Source organism: Sycon ciliatum, chromosome 4 (genome assembly GCF_964019385.1).
Source record: "Sycon ciliatum chromosome 4, ocSycCili1.1, whole genome shotgun sequence".
Taxonomy (NCBI): Eukaryota; Metazoa; Porifera; class Calcarea; order Leucosolenida; family Sycettidae; genus Sycon; species Sycon ciliatum.
Genome location: NC_088646.1, coordinates 31,287,235 through 31,305,877, shown reverse-complemented (window position 1 = coordinate 31,305,877; position 18,643 = coordinate 31,287,235). Strand labels below are relative to the sequence as shown.

At 47.5% G+C, this 18,643-nt stretch overlaps 2 protein-coding genes across 2 annotated transcripts in view; both read right to left on the bottom strand.

Annotated features, from left to right (window-relative positions):
- LOC135815625 (uncharacterized) overlaps window positions 1-5,437 on the bottom strand; it is a 16,641-nt gene extending 11,204 nt beyond the window's left edge. The window contains exons 1-3 of the mRNA XM_065328944.1: window positions 4,728-5,437; window positions 1,587-2,231; window positions 451-981 (exon numbers count right to left, since the gene is read on the bottom strand). Of these exons, the coding sequence (XP_065185016.1) occupies window positions 451-981; window positions 1,587-2,231; window positions 4,728-5,142 (1,591 nt within the window). The 5' untranslated portion in view covers window positions 5,143-5,437. The remainder of the gene's footprint in view (window positions 1-450; window positions 982-1,586; window positions 2,232-4,727) is intronic.
- A 3,853-nt stretch (window positions 5,438-9,290) lies between these two features.
- LOC135815624 (dynein light chain Tctex-type 1-like) lies at window positions 9,291-16,837 on the bottom strand. The gene is made up of 5 exons (XM_065328942.1): window positions 16,622-16,837; window positions 16,436-16,477; window positions 13,859-13,982; window positions 12,430-12,507; window positions 9,291-10,086 (listed from the first exon to the last, which is right to left on the bottom strand). The coding sequence occupies exons 1-5, from the start codon at window positions 16,640-16,642 to the stop codon at window positions 10,016-10,018; spliced, it is 336 nt and encodes a 111-aa protein (XP_065185014.1). The 5' UTR covers window positions 16,643-16,837; the 3' UTR covers window positions 9,291-10,015.
- Between the last annotated feature and the right edge of the window lie 1,806 nt (window positions 16,838-18,643).

The following is an 18,643-nucleotide window of genomic DNA, read 5'->3' as shown; positions in this document are numbered from 1 at the left end:
GTAGTACAAGTAGGGCCTGCAACATCAGGACACCTCCAACCGCCGGCCAACTTGAGAGAAAGTACCGTACTTCCCGGAGTATAAGCCGCACCCACATTTTCTGTCACAAAATCCAGATATCTCTCTGTCATGTGACCCGATTATTCACCGTTAATTTGACCATTGTAGTACAAGCCGTACAGACTATTTTCGGAGAGAGAGAGAGAGAGAGAGAGAGAGAGAGAGAGAGAGAGAGAGAGAGAGAGAGAGAGAGAGAGAGAGAGAGAGAGAGAGAGAGAGAGAGAGAGAGAGAGAGAGAGAGAGAGAGAGAGAGAGAGAGAGAGAGAGAGAGAGAGAGAGAGAGAGAATGGTTACAGAGCTTTTGGGAAATGGCCAAGGAACAGGCGAGCTTTGTTGATACGGATGTATGCAATGTAACATGACCACTCTACACTGCCTTTCACAACTTACCCACTGTTCCTGTTTGTCCTTGTGGAGGACTGATTGATAGGATCTGACCAGCTGGTTGTAGAGCCCAGATGAGCTGACTGTTCTCAACGATTGCACCCGTATTAGATTGCAGTCGAATGGTGCTGTTTCCTATTGCACCTCCGAGAACTTGCAGGTTAATTTGAGTGTTGTTGGCTGACAACACGGTGACATTGGCTGTGCCCAGCTCAACGAGCGTCACATTTGTGCCGTTTCCCAGCAGATTTGTTCCCGTCAGGCTCACGTATGTCCCTGCCTGTCCAATGTTGGGAGTCACAGACAGTATTCTGCCATTTTCCAGTGCCGTAAAGGCACTTGCTGCCGATATGACAGCTCCGTAGAGTGTCTCAATGCTGATAGCTACCGACATGTTGTTCACAGAACTAGATAGTCGAGGGACAATGACCTGAATAGACTCAGAAGAATTGCTGTTGACAAATGCAGTGACGTTGTTGAACATGACTGATCGAATGCCACCACTGTAGGCAAAGAGTTGAGTCCCGTTGATGGTGACTGTATGGTGTAACATGTGTAAATACACATGTGCACACACACACACACACACACACACACACACACACACACACACACACACACACAGACGCATACACACACATGCACGCACGTTCACACACCCATGCAAAGGAGCAAGACATCAGCCTTTCCTTCAAATTACATGTATATGTGATGCAACAGTACAGCTACACAAAATTAATGATTTGGACATAAGCACAGAAGGACCTGCCACATCAGGACACCTCCCTCAGCTGGTCACCTTGCGGGAAGGTAACTGTTATGGTTTTCAATTTTCATCATGTGTCGTTCACTGCTGCCAGCTGAACAGAAAGATGTGCTGTACCCACTGTATGCTTATTGCATGCTGTTATGGACAATACTTTGATATGGGACACCCTGGGATCCGAGGCACCTGGATAAGAGAGGTTGTACAGTAAATTTACTTTGAACTGCCGTGCAATGTACACTGACATGTTTCCTGACAAGTGCAGGCTAGCTGTAACCTTTCTTCAAAGACCACATGCTGCTGGTCTTGCACAACATGTCACCTTTGCAGGCATGTACTGTACGTGTTAATGTGAATTATGGCTGAATGTACTGACCTCTAGTTCCGTATTGGCCGAAGGCCGGACTGACACTGGTGATGCGTCCGTCTTGCAAACGAGCAAACGCATTCGAGACTTGAGCCGACGCACCATGCAGCGAGGTGACAGTGACGGCACCGCGCAGAGTGGCGTTCACCGACGCGGAGAGATTGCACGGCGCTGGGCACTGTGGCAGTCTCACGACCAGGCTCTGCGCACTGGAGTTGCTAACCAGCAAGGTGGCGGCGTAGCCACCGAGAGAAACCGTGACGTTTGCCGCGGCAAGTGGCTGCCGGCCATCGGCCCCTCCAAGACCAAACAGGTACTGGCCGATGATGGACACCATAGTGCCTGTCTGCCCGTACTGTGGCATCACCGAGGTTATCTGCATCGCCGGTGCCAGGATCCATAACACGCTGACATTCGCCTGGCTGGCACTTTCTAACCGAATCGCCACACTCGTCTGATTGGTGACGGTGACATTGGGAACGAGGAATGAGATCAGATTGCTAGAGCTGCTCTGCACTGCTACCACAACGCCAGCAAACACGACTGCAGAGATGTTTGCTAATGAGTCACCACACTGCGGCGGAAAGCAGCCCTGTAACCTAACTAGAGCTCCAGGCTGGCCCGACGCTGGCTCTACACTGGAGATATTTAACGCTGCACAAGAACATAGGAAGGTACAGTATAGTACGTTATAGTATAGTTTTTTCTTCGGTATAGTACAGTATAGTATAGTACGGTAGCCGGCGGTGTTCGTAGTGTGCCTGTCATACAGTGCACCACATGGACCTGGGAGCTAGAGAAACCTGTGCTCCTCAAACACTGCCGCCATAAGGTGTGCAGGTACAGTCAGTATCACCTATAGCGTTGGTGTTTGATTTTGAGCATTTTATCACTACAAGCGATATATTACTATGACCGATACTGCATGCAATGTATGCGAGTGGGGTGTCAAACGACTCAGCGCGCCATGCACATCCGCACTACATACATGTACAATGTCATGTAGCCGGCTGTAGCTCCTGACACAGAAAATCAGCATTTCCTCACGATGGAGGCATATTTTGGCAACTTGTACGAGCAAAACTCACCAAACAACACTCACTGGACAAGTTCTTCATGAAGAAGTAACACCCTGTTCTCCTCTAACACCGCTTGATTTTACATCAATCACTATAACCGATGCAAAATAATGTAATAAAGGTCTTTTGAAATATGAATTTGATCACTATAGGCGATATATTACTATAGACGATTATTACTATACGCGATAACTGTGTATACTAAGTTATGGCAAATGAAAATGAATTTGAGAAATTGATCACTGTAGCCGGTATATTACTATAGCCGCCAACCTTATAGGCGATACGGACTGTACATTGTATAATTAAACGTTGCGCTTTGTCGTCGGTTAGATTTCACGGAATTCTGTTCGCAGAAAACGTTCGTGGAGGTTAAGCAGCATTTCCTGTATTTTTCGCACACGTTGTGTAATTGTATCCGCACAAACCAGTCTAAGCACACACGGAGGAAAGAGAAAGTAATCGCTGCGAAGCACTGCAAGTTCGCTTTGAATTTTTCCAATTTTCGCACTTACTGAAGTAGTTTCTATACTCGTTCCTAGACTCAGATTCACTTGCAATTTCCTCGTTGCTTAGTTAACATCATTTTCTTCCTGATAGGCTTCCTCCCAGCAAGGCAGCAAGGATCCCTAGATGTTGGAGCTCCCTCCTCCTCCTCCTCTGCGGGTAGCTAACTAGACTTCCAAAGTTCCTAACACTGCCGGAACCCGGAACCCACCCTTATTCACATGACGTAACTTATATCTAGGCCCCCGTGTAATATGCCGGCATTTTTTGAGCATTTTCGGTACAATCCGCGAACCCAGCACTTTGGGCTCGTGATGCAGCATTTTGGGGGAAACGGAGCACTTGGCCGTTGTGTATCAAAATTGAGAGAAGAAAAACTTCCCAAACAAGAACGTCACTTCCGCATTCCGTGGGTTAGCTTCTTGTTGAGTAGTTTATGAATTGAAAATAATGGTTTTGACCAGGGAGTCGTAAAATACCGGTATTTTCTGACTCCCTGGTTTTGAGTCTTTTGACGGCGTGTGCTGAGGGTTACAAAAAGTGAGCATTTTCCGAGCATTTTCGGCAAGGTTTGGGAGCATTTTCGGCAAGGTTTACGAGAATTTCCCAAAAGCATTTTCGGCAAAGTTTCGGGCATATTACACCGGGCCCTACTTATATCAGCCGAATCAGCAGGGTGTGTCACGTGATCGTCAAAGCTAGCCTGGTCAGCCTATGAGCACACCCCCGGATGGTTCAATGCATGCAGGGAGAAAGCCCAAGGCCCTTGACCATAGCCATGTCTGGCTGTCTGAGCCTAGAACACATAATTCAATCACATATACCGGCAGTATTATACCCTGGATTCGCACCAAACATGCTGCAAGGTTTACAGAACTACCTGATGCCAAAGCTGCAAAGCCAGTCCATGGCTTGGGCCAGGCTACAACCTTTGTATGACATTCCATACTGCAGGCATTGCCAGCCAGACTACGTGACCTCATGGCGTGGTCACTACGCCATTATACCAGCTCAGAGTTTGCAGGTCCAGGCCTGAGCTGGGCTGGGCAGTACCGACGGGTGCTGACCGACTCGCGGGACTGGATTTCGCGGACTAGCAATACAGTATATTTTCACCGCCCTGTGGGCCATGATCCTAGCGCGGCAGAGCTCACCGGCCTGGCCAAATCCGTAAGCCGTCAGCTAAGAAGCCACGTCAGCATACATATTGGGAACCTGGTTCCTGCAATACCGAGCCTAACAACTAACAACTGGAATTACTCACACAGACATGCCTGTGCGCTGTAGCAATCAGTTTAACAAATGCTTCCTGTTCTGTTTTCATTCATCCTGCAGTAACAATAATATTATCATGTTACATGACGGTTCCCCTACGTTTCAAAGTGGATGTATGCATCCAAGAAATGAAGGAGAGAAATCCGGACAGACCTGCAGTAAAACTACAATGTGTAACGTGGTTACAAGGGTGACGTTTTCATGCGCCACTGAACCACTGAACCACTGAACCAGTGAACCACTGAACCAGTGCCGCATAGCACAATTGTGAAAGTTTGTTTAGTCTTACCTGGTAGAAAGTTGAAGCCTGTCGTGATGTTCAGGGTGAAGTTCCCGCCGGTGCCTCGTGATAGCAATTGCAGGGTGACCACACCGTTGAATGGTGCCGCTGGTAGCGTAGTCGATAGGAGAGAGCTATTCCGCCTCGTTACCGGAACGACAAAAGTCGGATTACTGCCCGCAAAGATAGCTACCTGCAATGTATTGCTGCTGCTGGTAACAAGACTACAGTTTCCATTCAGGTACACGTTTATCGTGGATCCAGCCGAGCCCTGGGACGGACTTGCTGTTGGTTGGCAGACTGAAGAGTTGGTGGTCTGCCCATTGCCGAGTCCAACGCTTACCAACAGGCACAGGGCGTGCACAAGTGCTGCTAGAACCGTTGCTGCGCCAACGACGGAGCGCTGTGGTCGATGTCCGAGCATGACTTCTCACTCTCAGCACCCGACACAGCCCGCAGGAGCTCAGCTAGCCAGCATAACGCCACTACAGAACGCCGGTAAGGAAAGAGTTGTAGTTTTCGGAGAACTAGAAATGATTCAATGCACCGTTTCTTTGAGGTCAGATTAGTCGGGTAAGATTACGAAGAACACATACGTATACATGTAGGCTCAAGAACACAGTTCTGTGGGACACGAGGTAGGTCTACTCCTAAACACGCGAGGTCCTAGCACTAGCAGTAAACCATTGTAAACTCCCGGGCTTGGCTAGGTTGGTCCCCTTCAGTTCACTGTTCAGGCTTCATTTCAACCAGGCACTCCCAAGTCCCAGATCGCGGACCCGCAAATCGGTGTGCACCGAGTATGCAGCGAGGCAAGATACGAAAATTAATGCATGCACCATGCACTGCAGTCATGTATCCTGCGTGCACACAGCATACACAGCCTAGCAGATGACATTGCACACGGAATCAGTGGATGGTCAGTGTATGTAGCGGTCGCAAATTTTGGGATGGTCTGCGGAAATGACATTGTGTTGGACTTGGAGTTTAGTTGTGACCTATCCGACATGGGCAAACAAAACAGGGATGGGTTGGTCCAGCCTGTCATATGCGTCTAGTCTGCCGTGTCATGAATAGTGGAGCACTTGTTTCCATCCAGGATGCCCAAGATCTGGTGATCAGAAGAATCAGGCGACGTGGATATGCTGGGATGTGATTTGGCATGCACGTGACAGCATGGTGACAACATAAACACCCAGTCTCTGTGGAAAGCGGGCATGTCGCAGAGCATTCTTAGACTTAGGAGAAAGTTGACAGATGCCAGATGGGTGTTAGCATAGCCGGAATAGCCGGAGCAATACAAGTGTTTGGAGATCAGGGACGGTCGGCACCTGAGCTTAGGGCGAATCTTGCGGCATGCGCCACACTGCCATGCACACGTACACACACACACACATGCACACCGGCACACACACACACACACACACACACACACACACACACACACACACACACACACACACACACACACACTAATACTTGGCCATTGTGCATGCCGCACTCGCGTTTGGAAAAGGGGAAATAAGACTGTTGCAAAATGACCGGCCAGCAGCACATGGACACGCCATTGCTCCGGGCGGGCTCGTTTTACAGCTGACAGGTTGGCCGGCAATCATCTGCAAAAGGGTGTCTCGCATGACAAGCGACATATGCTTTCGTCATAGCCGATGGGTGCAGCACTGACTGAACACTACTAATACTATCTGATGTCGACTGTCCTGTGCTGGTGCATGCACCATCCACATGCTGTGAATGACTGACCTAGCTGCAGTACAATTACTTGCACACTCCTCAAAGCACCTATAGCATGCACTCGTCAGCGATCGGACACAGTGCTGAGGCACAAGGTGGCAGTTGCGGGGGCAGATTTACAATGGTGTTGCTGGCGTGGCTTGCCACGGCTTGCGACCTTCGGTGAACAGTCGCCGCTCAGGACGCCAGATTTGGACCGGACCAGTCAGTGCTTAAAGCAGGCCGGATTGGCGCGATCTACAGTGTACCAGTATCTCTTCAACACTGGATACGGATTGCCTGCACATGGCGTATATCGTGCTGTCATGCCACTATCCGCATGCTTCTGATGTGCATGGTCCAGGTGCATGTGATCTGCTTGTACTGCGAAGTGTATGTACATTGTACACTATAGTGCAGTTTATAACAGTGAAACAAGTGCTGTACTTCAAAGTAGATACGGGAATGAGCACGAGAGTTATAACTTCTTAGCATACTCCCACATCAGGACTTAGTTTGAATGCGCAAACTCTCCCAAAATTTGAAGAAGAAAAATGCTCATAATAAGTGCAGTGTGCTTACGCGCTCTGCACAACACCGGCATCTAAAATCCTCGTGCGTAATGTACTATTTGGTTTTTAACCAGATGGAGAACTGGTAAATGCAACAATAACAGAAAACGAAATCACGCTTACTCGTTAGTGCTGAATTCAGCAGTGAAGAAAATAGAAGGAGAAGAAGAAAAGAAGGTAAAACAGAGGAATGATGTATGATCACCGGAATGTTCAGATGTGTGGTGTAACCAAGAGGCCACAACCCATAGACCCCGAGTTCTAGAGTGATACATGATTGTGTTGTCATTATCCCTTGGTAATCCAGCAATTGCGGATAATCACGGTAGCAAGTAAGACTAGCAACCCAAGCTGTTCAATCTCACCGTGCACTATGGAAAAGCGAGACTCCCAAACATGAAAAAGACAAAAAAAACAATCGTCATTAATAAGTTCAATGGATTGAGAAGCGGGTAAACAATGATCTCCCATAAAATGTGTGTGACCATCTTCTTTCCTGCTAAAGCCAGGATAATTAGACAGTCGGACGACCTCCCTACTCCTGCAGAGTTTCCACAGCAAGGTAGTGTGAAAAGGACCACTACAACTCCCCCATTATATTTGATGTGCACTACATTCCCTTCTTGGGTGCAAGGCGTCATTCTCGACCATTTCAAAGTTTGTATCGTAAATTTGGTTATGATTGTATGAAGAGTGCATGTACCGGGCAAGTGAAACTGGAGGAATGCCCCATAATGAGCGACTATGACTGGAGATGGACCATGGGGTGCGTGACCGTGAGCAAAGCTCAAATCATAAGATCTTCTCACCGGTTATACCGGCACATTCTTTCCCGGAAGGACCCCGTTTGTACACTCGTACACAGGGGAATCACATAGCTCACGCACTTGAGTCCGACGGCTAAGTCACAGAGATTCCTTGACACACTCTACTTGTACAGTAGAGCCGGCAGTTCTTTCTTGGTTGTCTGCTCTCCTCCCTGCCCTGGATTCAGGAATGCCATGCAGAATGAAGTGAATTAGTTATCCATGATATCAAGGCTCAGTACCATACCCACTTGATTTGAAGACAGGGTAACAATAATACAAGTACATTGTACTTTCTACACATTTGTGCAGTAAAACTCCCCTGATCCGGACTCCCCCAGCAGGCCAGGGAGCCCTACACATACATACACAAATGTGTAGGGCTCCCTGGATTCCCGAGATCCGGGCATCTTCGGTCCTTACCCATCATGATTATCAGGACTCACAAAACCGGGATTTTTCGATGGAAATGGCCCCATATATTATTGATAAGCGTAAAAACGTGTTTACTTGCATACACTAAGTGCATTATGTTCTGAGTTGCTGGTAACTCCTAACTGCGGACAGTGCCCGGAAAAGGGGAGCTCTACTGTACCCGTATTCCAATCACTAGACCTGCGGTAAGTATGAGGCAACTGCCGGTATCAAAAATTTGTGAACAAGAAGGTTCTATAAGCCCATTGCGCAATGACATACATGTAATAGGGAGGTTTAGTTCCCACGTAACGGAAACGCGTACATGGGTGATCCATGTAAAGTGGATGAAGGGCACCCACGTTGCAATGTTGTGTTTAGTCACACGGAACAAACAAAAGCATAAAGTGAAAGGCCCAAACCTGGTCAAAGACGAAGCTACCCGAAGCTCAAGAAGAAGAAGAAGCTCATCCAATATTTTGATTTCGTGCTTCGGAAACTTCTTCAGCTGAGCACCCTCACAGCTCGCACAATGCGCTCCATTCTGATTTTTACCCACGTTCTGGCGGAACGTGGGTGAGCCTCCATACACGGTACGGTATGTCGTGAATCAGAAAACGTCTGTACGTGGGTCACGTCACTGCGTATCACGTGGTACACACACGTAAAGTACCCACGGATTACGTGGGACTAAACCTCCCTAATTTGTACCATGAACACCCTTCAGGCCTTCACAGCCACCTGGGCATGGTCGTCTGGGGTGTTGAACAGCGCATTGCTGATCTCAGTGCAGCGTACTCACATGCATTACTCATACCTTCCATATTTGGCAATGCACAATGGGCTTATTGGAGCGGGGCTGAAATTATACTAACACGAGGCAGGCTCAAACCTACTGTAGTATTCCAGAATGCCACTTGTCACTACATGCGTAGCTGCTACCTGGACATGCCATGCTAGTCTACTACTACTACTGCCTGCATCCGAGCAACCTGGAAACGCTGCCACCGCCTTCCTCACAAGCCCACTGCAGTGCACGATAACAAACGTAGAGGCATACAAACAATGCTGTCGGTTAACACACAGTGGGGCTGTCACGAAAATCCTGGCAATGTGCACATAAAACAAAAACAACATTTAACACTGAGCTCCCTGTGACAATACAAGATCACAGAGCATTGAAACTGTGTGTAGCCCAGTAGGCAAGTACACTTACTTGGCAGTAAACAATACAGAAGAAAAGCCAGAGATTGAAAGTACATAGAAACTAATTGGTTGAACGAGCAATGCACGCTCGCAAGAAAGCCAGAGAGCAGTGCGAATCAAGTGCAATAACATCAAGAACACACTCGACCACCAGCATGCACAAGCTCATGCACATATGTACACAGAAAGTAGCTAAAAAATATGAATCGACAATCACAAAAACCAGCACAGCGGGTCGGTTAGTCGTTAGGGGCAAAGGGTACAGAGATGCGAGTACGCTGTTAGATAATCCAATGGCGAAGCAGAGTCCTAAAAGTGCACATGTTCAAAAACGTCACGCATCATTTCATGACGATGCATACCGTGGTGGCAATATAATGATACTGTGATTCTCATGTGCATGCTTCTATGATGCGCACGGCGATAGCAGTTGATTGATGAATGCACAGAGATATTCGGTCCCGGTTGTCATACCATTTGTAGAGAGAGAGAGAGAGTTACCAAGTCCAGGTGGAAGGTGGTGATAGCAGTAGCCGCGGCAGTAGCAGCAGCGATGCTCCGGAGCATGTCACGTGGCCAGTGCAAAGACACTGACGATGCAGTACATTGTCTTGTTCTCCCACCGAACTGTGCAGCTACCTGGAAGGCCACACGGCACACACCAGTGCTGCTTCAGAATTCAACAAAACGGCGGCACCAACGCCCGTTATCCCACTCTGTACGGTGACTTTAGAATCCCACCGTCATTGGATTGCAAAAAAATAATTAAAAAAGCTCAAATTTTGACCCAATCATTACGGTCAGAAGCAAGATCCCCAATTATTTTTGAAGCTGGTGTGGACATCCGTCTGGTATAATCATGACATTTCACAATGCACACTGTCCTGAGGATAGGCATAGTCTTGATGACCACTGCAATTACATGAGATTATAAATATGTCCAATTCGCACACCAGGCATTTGACTGATTGCATGTACAGTCAAATCTGCCGTTAGCGACCTCTGCTGTAGGCGACCATCTACCGTTAGCGACCGATTTTCCGTGCACCGACGGTTTCACATACAAACTGATCTGTCCAGAGCGACCATCTGCTGTGCGCGACCAGCGACCGCGATTTCATGCACGGTGGCTGCATTCAAATCTGCTGTAAGCGACCGCGACCCAGGTTCAGGTCCGAAACTGTACTTGCCAGTGCGCTGTAAACTGCAAAGTGTGAAAATGCGCTGTCTTGCAAGTGCGATCGACTGGCGCCTGGCCTGTAGGCTGTACTGAGGCTGTGCTGTAGCTCTCAAGTCCAGGCGCTAGGCAGTGTCGATCTACTGCCCTGTCGCATACGCGTAATACGGGTATGGTCGTCGTTGAATATCCAATAAAATGATATTAAAAATCACATTATTCTCGTCGATTTGAGTACATGGAAGCATATACCTGGTATGCCGGATTTACCATACATCTGCCGTAAGAGACCATCTGCCGTAAGCGACCGCTTTTTCTTGCACCAAGGGGCGGTCGCTAACAACAGATTTGACTGTACTTTGAAGCACTGCAGAGGCGCTTATTCGCGGTTGTTCAGGAGAACACTGCTTGTTCTGTTGTGCATCGTCATTTGTATGTATTCTGATATAGCACAGTGTTCCATGTAGCTTCTAAATAATATAGGTGTTTGGACGTCGACGGAGAGTTGGTTTGTAGTTCCTGCCATATTGAGTACTTCTGCAATATTGGCCGGTTTTGCCTTCGCGCATTGACGTGCCAGACGGCGACCACCCGGTGGTTGGCTGAGCGGTTATCTACGGGTTTTTTTTGTTGTCCGTTTATTCTGTGCAGCGGAATTGTTTTACTGTATTGTTTATTCCCATTGTTTCCTTTCGTCTGTGTTTGGCTCCTGATGTGCTGCCTGCGTGCTTTCAACCTACCATAAGAATCGCTGCGCTCTCATCATTCCATCCGAAGCATTCTTGCAGTTGTTGCTGGAGTCGGTGTTAAGTTTATTTCTGGTACTTGTGTGAAAAGATCGAAGAACAACACCTATCGAAAGGCGTGTGTCGTACGAGTGTCTACAGGGAATTTATTAGCAGTTAGAAACTGGATAGAAGGGGCGTTCTCCATCACTCCGAGGCCTTGTTGCTGTGGATTGCCGATAGCGGATTCAGTGGATCTCGTCATCCTTCGATACAGCGGTGGCGCGTAATTCGTCGTACTCTGGTTTATATATTTCTTCTTCTACGGAAATAGGAGCCCATAGAAAAGGGTGTGTTATTTAACAGTATGCGTTTTTATCCTGTTTAGGCCACACCAAGTTACTTCTATGTTTCGCGTCACCCGCCCGCGTACCTTTTCAAATCCTTGACAAGGAAAAAAGAACCTAGACGAGCCAATCAATGGCTGTTCTGACGAACATTCTCTAGCCAGTATGGCAGATCAGAGTTTATTAGCTTCTCGATAATCTTGCATTCCAGGCGATGGTACGTAGAAGGTGCGAGAGATTAAAATTTCTATTTTTCCAAGCCGTGCGGTAGGCCTTGGACCTGCTCACCAAGCGAGCAGAGATTCCAGGTGTCAAGGACTTCGAGATTTTCCACGATTGTGATGGAGCGGGATCGCACTCGACTCATATCAAAATGCAGAAGGAGCCATCCATGAAATCTCTGTATCGCTCCAGCCCAGTCTGCCAGCTGTCCTGTGACGACTTGTCATTTTGGATAGAACTGACAGTTTGGTAGTGGTATTCTGTGTGCAACATTGCTCAGTACACATAGAATGGAGTTTTGTTTTTTCTTCTGTTTTTGTTTTTTTTTCCGCCCGCCCGCGTGCCTTTTCCAGAAAATATCCGACGCGAAACATAGAATTAACTTGGTGTGGCCTTAGCATGTAAAAATGTACATGGAGTCACCAGATTTGCCCGTCTACAACCAGTCTACAACTGTAGTATTTGGTGAAGCAAAACAAGTCAGCACAAGTCACACCAGTAAACGTCGTACCATCGGTGGCGTTATCCCAGTAACACGAGCTGGCCTGGTGGAATCCTGCACCAGTCTTCTGCATGATAACACAGTTAACTGAAGAAGAAAAAAGAGGCAGACAGAAGTGCAAAGACGACGACGATGCACACGCACGCACACACAGACACACAAACGCACGGACCCAGAATTCAATCACATGAATTTGTGTCGGTAGTCTCGGTACCGGTAGCCTGTTGGTCATTGGTAACATTGTCCAGGGCAATGCATGCCGGTCAACGACAGTAAAGTCCTTATCCAATACAACAACCAATGTGCAAAGAGACCACGTATCTTATGAGACCAGCCATGACAACTACCAACCATGTCCCAACATACCTAGAAGTACATTGGAATTTTTCGGCACTTGAAGCCGGCTGTGACAGCTGGAATGAGTGCTCACCAGTGAAGTTCTGCCACGCGGTAAAACGTACCAAAGTACGTATGGAAAACTCGATGCCGTACGGGATCAAGTTTCACGCGGATTTTTTCATACCGTTTTCCGTGTGAAGCACGCTTCACACGGACTGGTCTCCGCGTGAAAACTGAGCGGACAGAGTACATGTGGCGGGGAGTTCGAGCCTGCTACGAACATGCTACATAGAGCAGAACCGGCGCAACGTACGAAAAATCAGTGTCAAACTTCACTGCAGTGGACACGGAGTTTGGTACGCAGTTCCGTGTAGCAGAACCTCTCTAATACCTCATTCACGACTCATTTTTTTTCAGAATTGCATCATTTTTCATGATGCATTCCACTGGACTGTACACAAAACCGCACGTGTGCGGACGATCTCGCATCGAATGTATACAGTAAAACCTGTAATGGCGACCACTCGACCATGGCGACCACTTTTCCTTGTCACAGACGCATTCACATTCAAAACAGCTCGGATAAGGTGACCACTCGCTTAACGCGACCAACGACCACCCACCCGCGACCGCGTTGCATCCTACTAGTACATGTACATGTACGCATTGCACTGTGCACCACACATGGTAGATCTACACATCAGCGCAGAAAGTGTAGAATGTACATGGTGCATGCACGATACTTGACAGGTCTGAGGCCCCCAGGCACATGAGTCGTGATAGTAGCATAGGTGTGTGCAGTGTGATGCACTGATCAAAACAATATATCGCATGTACATGTATAGTGAATGTGTTCACATGACCCACTGAATCTGGATAAGAAGACCACCTGGACAAGGTGACCACTTTTTCTCGTCCCTTGAGTGGTCGCCTTAGACAGGTTTCACTGAACATAGATCTAATGCATCACGAGAAATGACGCAATATTGAAAACGAGTCGTGACAGCTACTCGTCAACAGTAGCAAATTCTGGGGAGCTGTATACTCTTAATTCCAGTCTTATAAAAACAACAGGAAGACCACTAATTGAAATGCATACCGATATATTTGAAAGGCTTGCCAAGTTTCGTTAAGCTGTTCAAGCTTTGCTCAACCACCGCCGAGGACCACTGGTTGATACGGTTGTGCTGATAGTTTGAACCAGCCAGCAGCGGCTCAATAACCTAGAAACAACGACGACGACGACAACAACAACAAGCCATTGTGAGAATAAAGATTCGAAACAACAACAGCAACAGCAGCAGCAAAACAGCATGGATGCGTAGGTACAGTATGTGATCAGTGATATTAATTTTACTCTTGGCAATACTGGTGACCTCTATACGTCGAAGCAGATTTATAATACTTGAGTGTCACACATGTTGGTGATTCTGTGCACGTTAAACCAAATGATCTTGGTCCGAGGAGGCTGAGATCATCACTCTCGAGATATCACAAGTCAAATGTGAAACTTTCAGTATTTCCGAATTCCGGCTGAGCACGAAATGAATGACTTTGGAGCACACTTTTCTCGGTGCAAGATCATTCAACGCGAAAAGACAGCACTGCTCCATCAGGCACTGCAGGCGTGTAGCGTAACGTTCCAAGCGTAATGTCAAGATGCAAACATATCAGCACATTGCCCTCAAGACGGATTTATACATGTACATTATTTTTTAGACACGGCTATTTTCATTGCAAGTCTGCAGTCAACTGAGTGCTTCTTCTTTTTTCTTTTACATATTTCCACATAATTCCACATTGTGTGATGAGGTCGGCCAGAGAGCGCATGTGGTGCAGGTGGGATTGCTTTATTTCCACATTCATTAACTTGAGGGAGCTGAAAAGGGTCAAACGTCTGAAGAAAAGAAAAAGATTTCCACCAACATGACTCAAAGCAGTTCTACCACTTAACATTACATAGTTATGGTGCAGTCATCATCCCAGGAGCAAACGCTCAATATTTTCTCCAGACTTCGAAACTCACACTTCCTGTGACACTTACACAGACTGGTGGGACGCAACTTTTAAATGACAAACTGGTATTGTGAGTGTCATTCCGCTTCATTTGAGGAGAGGTAATTCAAAACATTTGTTTTAAACAAGAAAATAGGGCCGAAAGTCAACCTGTCACGGGACGTGCTTTATGCCTGGCGCCAAGAGTACATAACCCCCGGAGTGTGCAACGCCTGATCCAGCTCTGCATAGGGTCTTGGTTGAGCGTAGTCAAATCTTCTGATGTCGTGCGTACACTCCGCACCAGTGCAAGGCCGGTCTCGAGGCAGGGCACCGTTGTTTTCGATCCAAGAGTCCCCGCGACTCCCCGGGTTCCCCTCAGATGTGTAGGATGTTATGACGCAAAGATCCGATTACGCTCGACCAAGACCCTATGTAGAGCTGGATCAGGCGTTGCACACTCTGGGGGGTTATGTACTCTTGCCGGCGCTGATCGACATTGAACATCGCAACAGCTACATGTACTTCCTGTCGTGTTGCACGGATTGTGCCAGTACGCCCCAGCCTTCCCGGCAGGCTCTTACTTGTTAGGACAGTTACGTTGCGCCCCGTCAAACATGAAACAGGCTTGAACAAAAGTCCAAAACCAAGAGTACAGTCAAACCACGTTAGGACGAATTTCAAGGGACCGAACAAGTTTGCTTGTCTTATCCGGAGTTCTTTTTATCTAGATCTGACAAAAAATTTGATACGCATATCATATGGATTGTATTTATGTGAAGGTGCAAGCTGTGGCAAATGTAAAACATTTTTTTCATAACATAACCCAGCAACAGGTAAGTACAATGTGCAATGAATTCATGACAGCATGTCCTCCGCCTTGTAACATATTTTGCCAGTACAAGAAGCCTCGACTATCGAAAAAACTACAGCCAGCGCACCCACGGGGACTGAAAGTTCGCACTACACGCTGATTTCGTCCAAATCACGCTTGAAATTAGTTCGTCTTCACGAAAGTTCGTCGTACAGGAGTTCGTCGTAAACGAATAATTTTGACTTGATACGATGCCTGGCCCACCATAGGATTGGCCCTAGTTCGTACTAAAGGAAAGTTTGCCTTATCAGTGTTCGTCCTAATGGGATTTGACTGTATGTTACGGTATCATGAACACACGCGTTGCGCGCTGCCTTCATTTCCTAACATGCCTGTGCACAACACTTTGTGCTCATACGGGTCAAATCCTCAAACTCTCGTACCAACAACCAACCCACCAGCTTTCGCTTGACAAGTCCCGGCACAGTCCGTACGTTTCGGGTGTACGGACTCCAGTCCCGCCCGAAAGTTAGTTTCAAACCCCCAGAGAAAGTGTAGTTTTCGATGTTCCGCACTGCACGTAGACAATTCCTGTAAGAAGGCCTTAGGCCTGTGGGGATTGCCCTATCAAAAATTTAATAATAATAATTCCAGCATGTAGCCTGTGGTAACACGGACGTGCGAATATTACTCTCTTTTTGTTTAACGTATGAAGCTGCATGGTATGATGGAGGCAAAGTCCAGTGCCGCTGGCCCATAGAAAATTGATGACAATTGCATACTCCTGGTTATGGACTATTTATGGACTATTGGTGTAACGTATTGGTGCTTATGGTTGCATCCCAAAATAAGTTACAGAATCCTTACGTCCATCACCAGCTGCGTGACTTCCTCAGCAACAAAAGTCGCCTATGACACAGAGACAGAACAGTTCCATCATTGGAAATACATGGCCATACATGTACACGGTTCGACGTGAGTAGACAAATCACGGCAAATACGTCGTGCAGCACTGAACAGGGAATATCAAAAAATCATGTCGGTGTAACACACCTCTTCTTGTCCCTCGTCCATTGTAGAAGACGTCACGCAGAGCGACACAAGTCAAAGATCAGCAGCCCAGCAAACCCAGGCTGATGCCCTAATCCAAGTCGGCACACCGATGAATGATAATGTTGCAAACTAAAAAAAAGACGATGTTGTGTTTCTCGACTCGCTTTTCACAACCGTTCAAACTCTTGAAAACCAGCGATACGAAGCTCGTTCTGATCTGTGTCAGTGTGTGTGTTGTTGTTCGGCTTGACTCTGATCTGTGTTCACGTCACATACATGGGTGGCAAAAATGCGCACGAAAATACTGGCCGGGTAGATCCTGGTAGTGCTAGTGGTACACGTACACCATGCAGGCCGGGCATGCAGGGAGCTCCGGAGGCTCACACACTACATAGTGTTCAGCCATGGCAACGTGCTTTGTGCCTACTTGCAGGTCTCCCAGGTAACCGAGCTAAAGAGCATGAACGTGATGTCGGGAAACTCTAAAAAAGCCTGGTAAAATACCTGTATGACTATGAGTATGATCACTGATCTAGTGACATGATGCTGTACAGGCAGACAATTAAAATTGGCTCTCAGTCTGACAATCGTACTTTTTCTGGTGGTGTTTTGGTAGTGGGTCAAGAAATGGAGCAGAATTCAAGGAAGTGCCTGCCATACGAATTCTGGAGGCCAGGCCGGTACGCGGTAGGATCTATCCGAACTTCCCGGAGAGTATCATTGGCTGCATGGCATTTTTAGTATTGAATACCGGTATACAGCATAATCAGTGAAAGCGAGCAATGGTTCCTACATCAAGGCCTGATGCTAGCACAAGCAATGTATTTACTCTTGGTACTTGAGAGTGGGCTCATTCATAACCGGCCAATTCTTAGTCACATTTAGGGTACTAGTACCCTGTTAGAAGGCCTTAGGCCTGTGGGGATTTCCCTATCACAAATTTGATCATGAACACATGCAATAATAATAATAATAATAAGAAGAAGAAGAAATCTGCTGACCGAAGAACACGCAAGATTATGACTACTAGTATGCATGGAGCTCTCCATCCACGTGCTGATGTAGCCCGTATGTACATGTACGCCAGTCGCAAGGAGGGTGGACGTGGTTTGCAAAATATTCATGATGTTGTCACCATGGAGAAAAGCAATCTGCAGCGCTATGTGCTTCAGTCAGATGAGGACTCCTGAAGGTGGCTGCGCCCGTCATCTGTGGCCACATCTGGATCATCCAATGCCCCGCCAGACTCCTCGCAGGTGGTGAAGTGTCGGAAAGAACACCTCTTGGTGTGGACCCAGAAACCCTTGCATGGACCATTTGTCCGGCAAACAGAACAACTGACCAATGAGAACACCTAGAGTTGGCTGACAAAGCCGGCTGGTCTCAAGAAGACCACAGAGAGCCTGATCCGATCGCGACACAAGACCAGGCCTTGGCAACTAATCTGGTCAAGGCCCAAATCTTCCATCAGGGCGGAAGCCCCCTGTGTCGAATATGTGGGAAGTTGGGCGAGTCGGTTGCCCATATCCTATGCGAGTTTTCAAAGCTCGCTGGACGGGATTAGTTGGAGCATCATAATTGGCTGGCCTCTTTGGTCCACCTTTCGCTCCCGGTTGTGTACATGGGATACCATGTGAAGACAAGTACTACAAGCACCACTGTGATCCGGTGCTTGACCAGACCAAGACCAATGCAACGGTACAAGAGCATCCTGCACCCGAGGATAACATGTCTGAAGCTAGAGATACTTCAGACGCCAACATCTCTCCGCAGGACCAGAAGATCGAGATTCTGTGTGATTTCACCATCCGGTGCGATCGCTTCATTGAGCACCGACGGCCTGATGTTGTTCTGGTTGATGGACCTGCCAAGAAGGCCCTGATCATTGACATTGCTGTACTGGTGATCCACGCGTTGCTGAAAAGGAAGTTGAGAAACGTGCCAAGTATCAACTTCTTGCTCGCAAAATCCTTTGGCTATGGCAAGTTGAGACTCAGATTTTTCCTGTGGTAGGTGGAACTT

Excerpts from the sequence above, each read along its gene's own strand:
- LOC135815624 (XM_065328942.1), bottom strand. The coding sequence starts at position 16,642 with ATGGACGAGGGACAAGAAGAG. Across the intron at positions 12,508-13,858 it reads CAAGCCTTTCAAATATATCG|TTAACTGTGTTATCATGCAG; the intron begins GTATGCATTTCA and ends TTTCTTCTTCAG. Across the intron at positions 10,087-12,429 it reads CTGGGATAACGCCACCGATG|GTAGCTGCACAGTTCGGTGG; the intron begins GTACGACGTTTA and ends GTGGCCTTCCAG.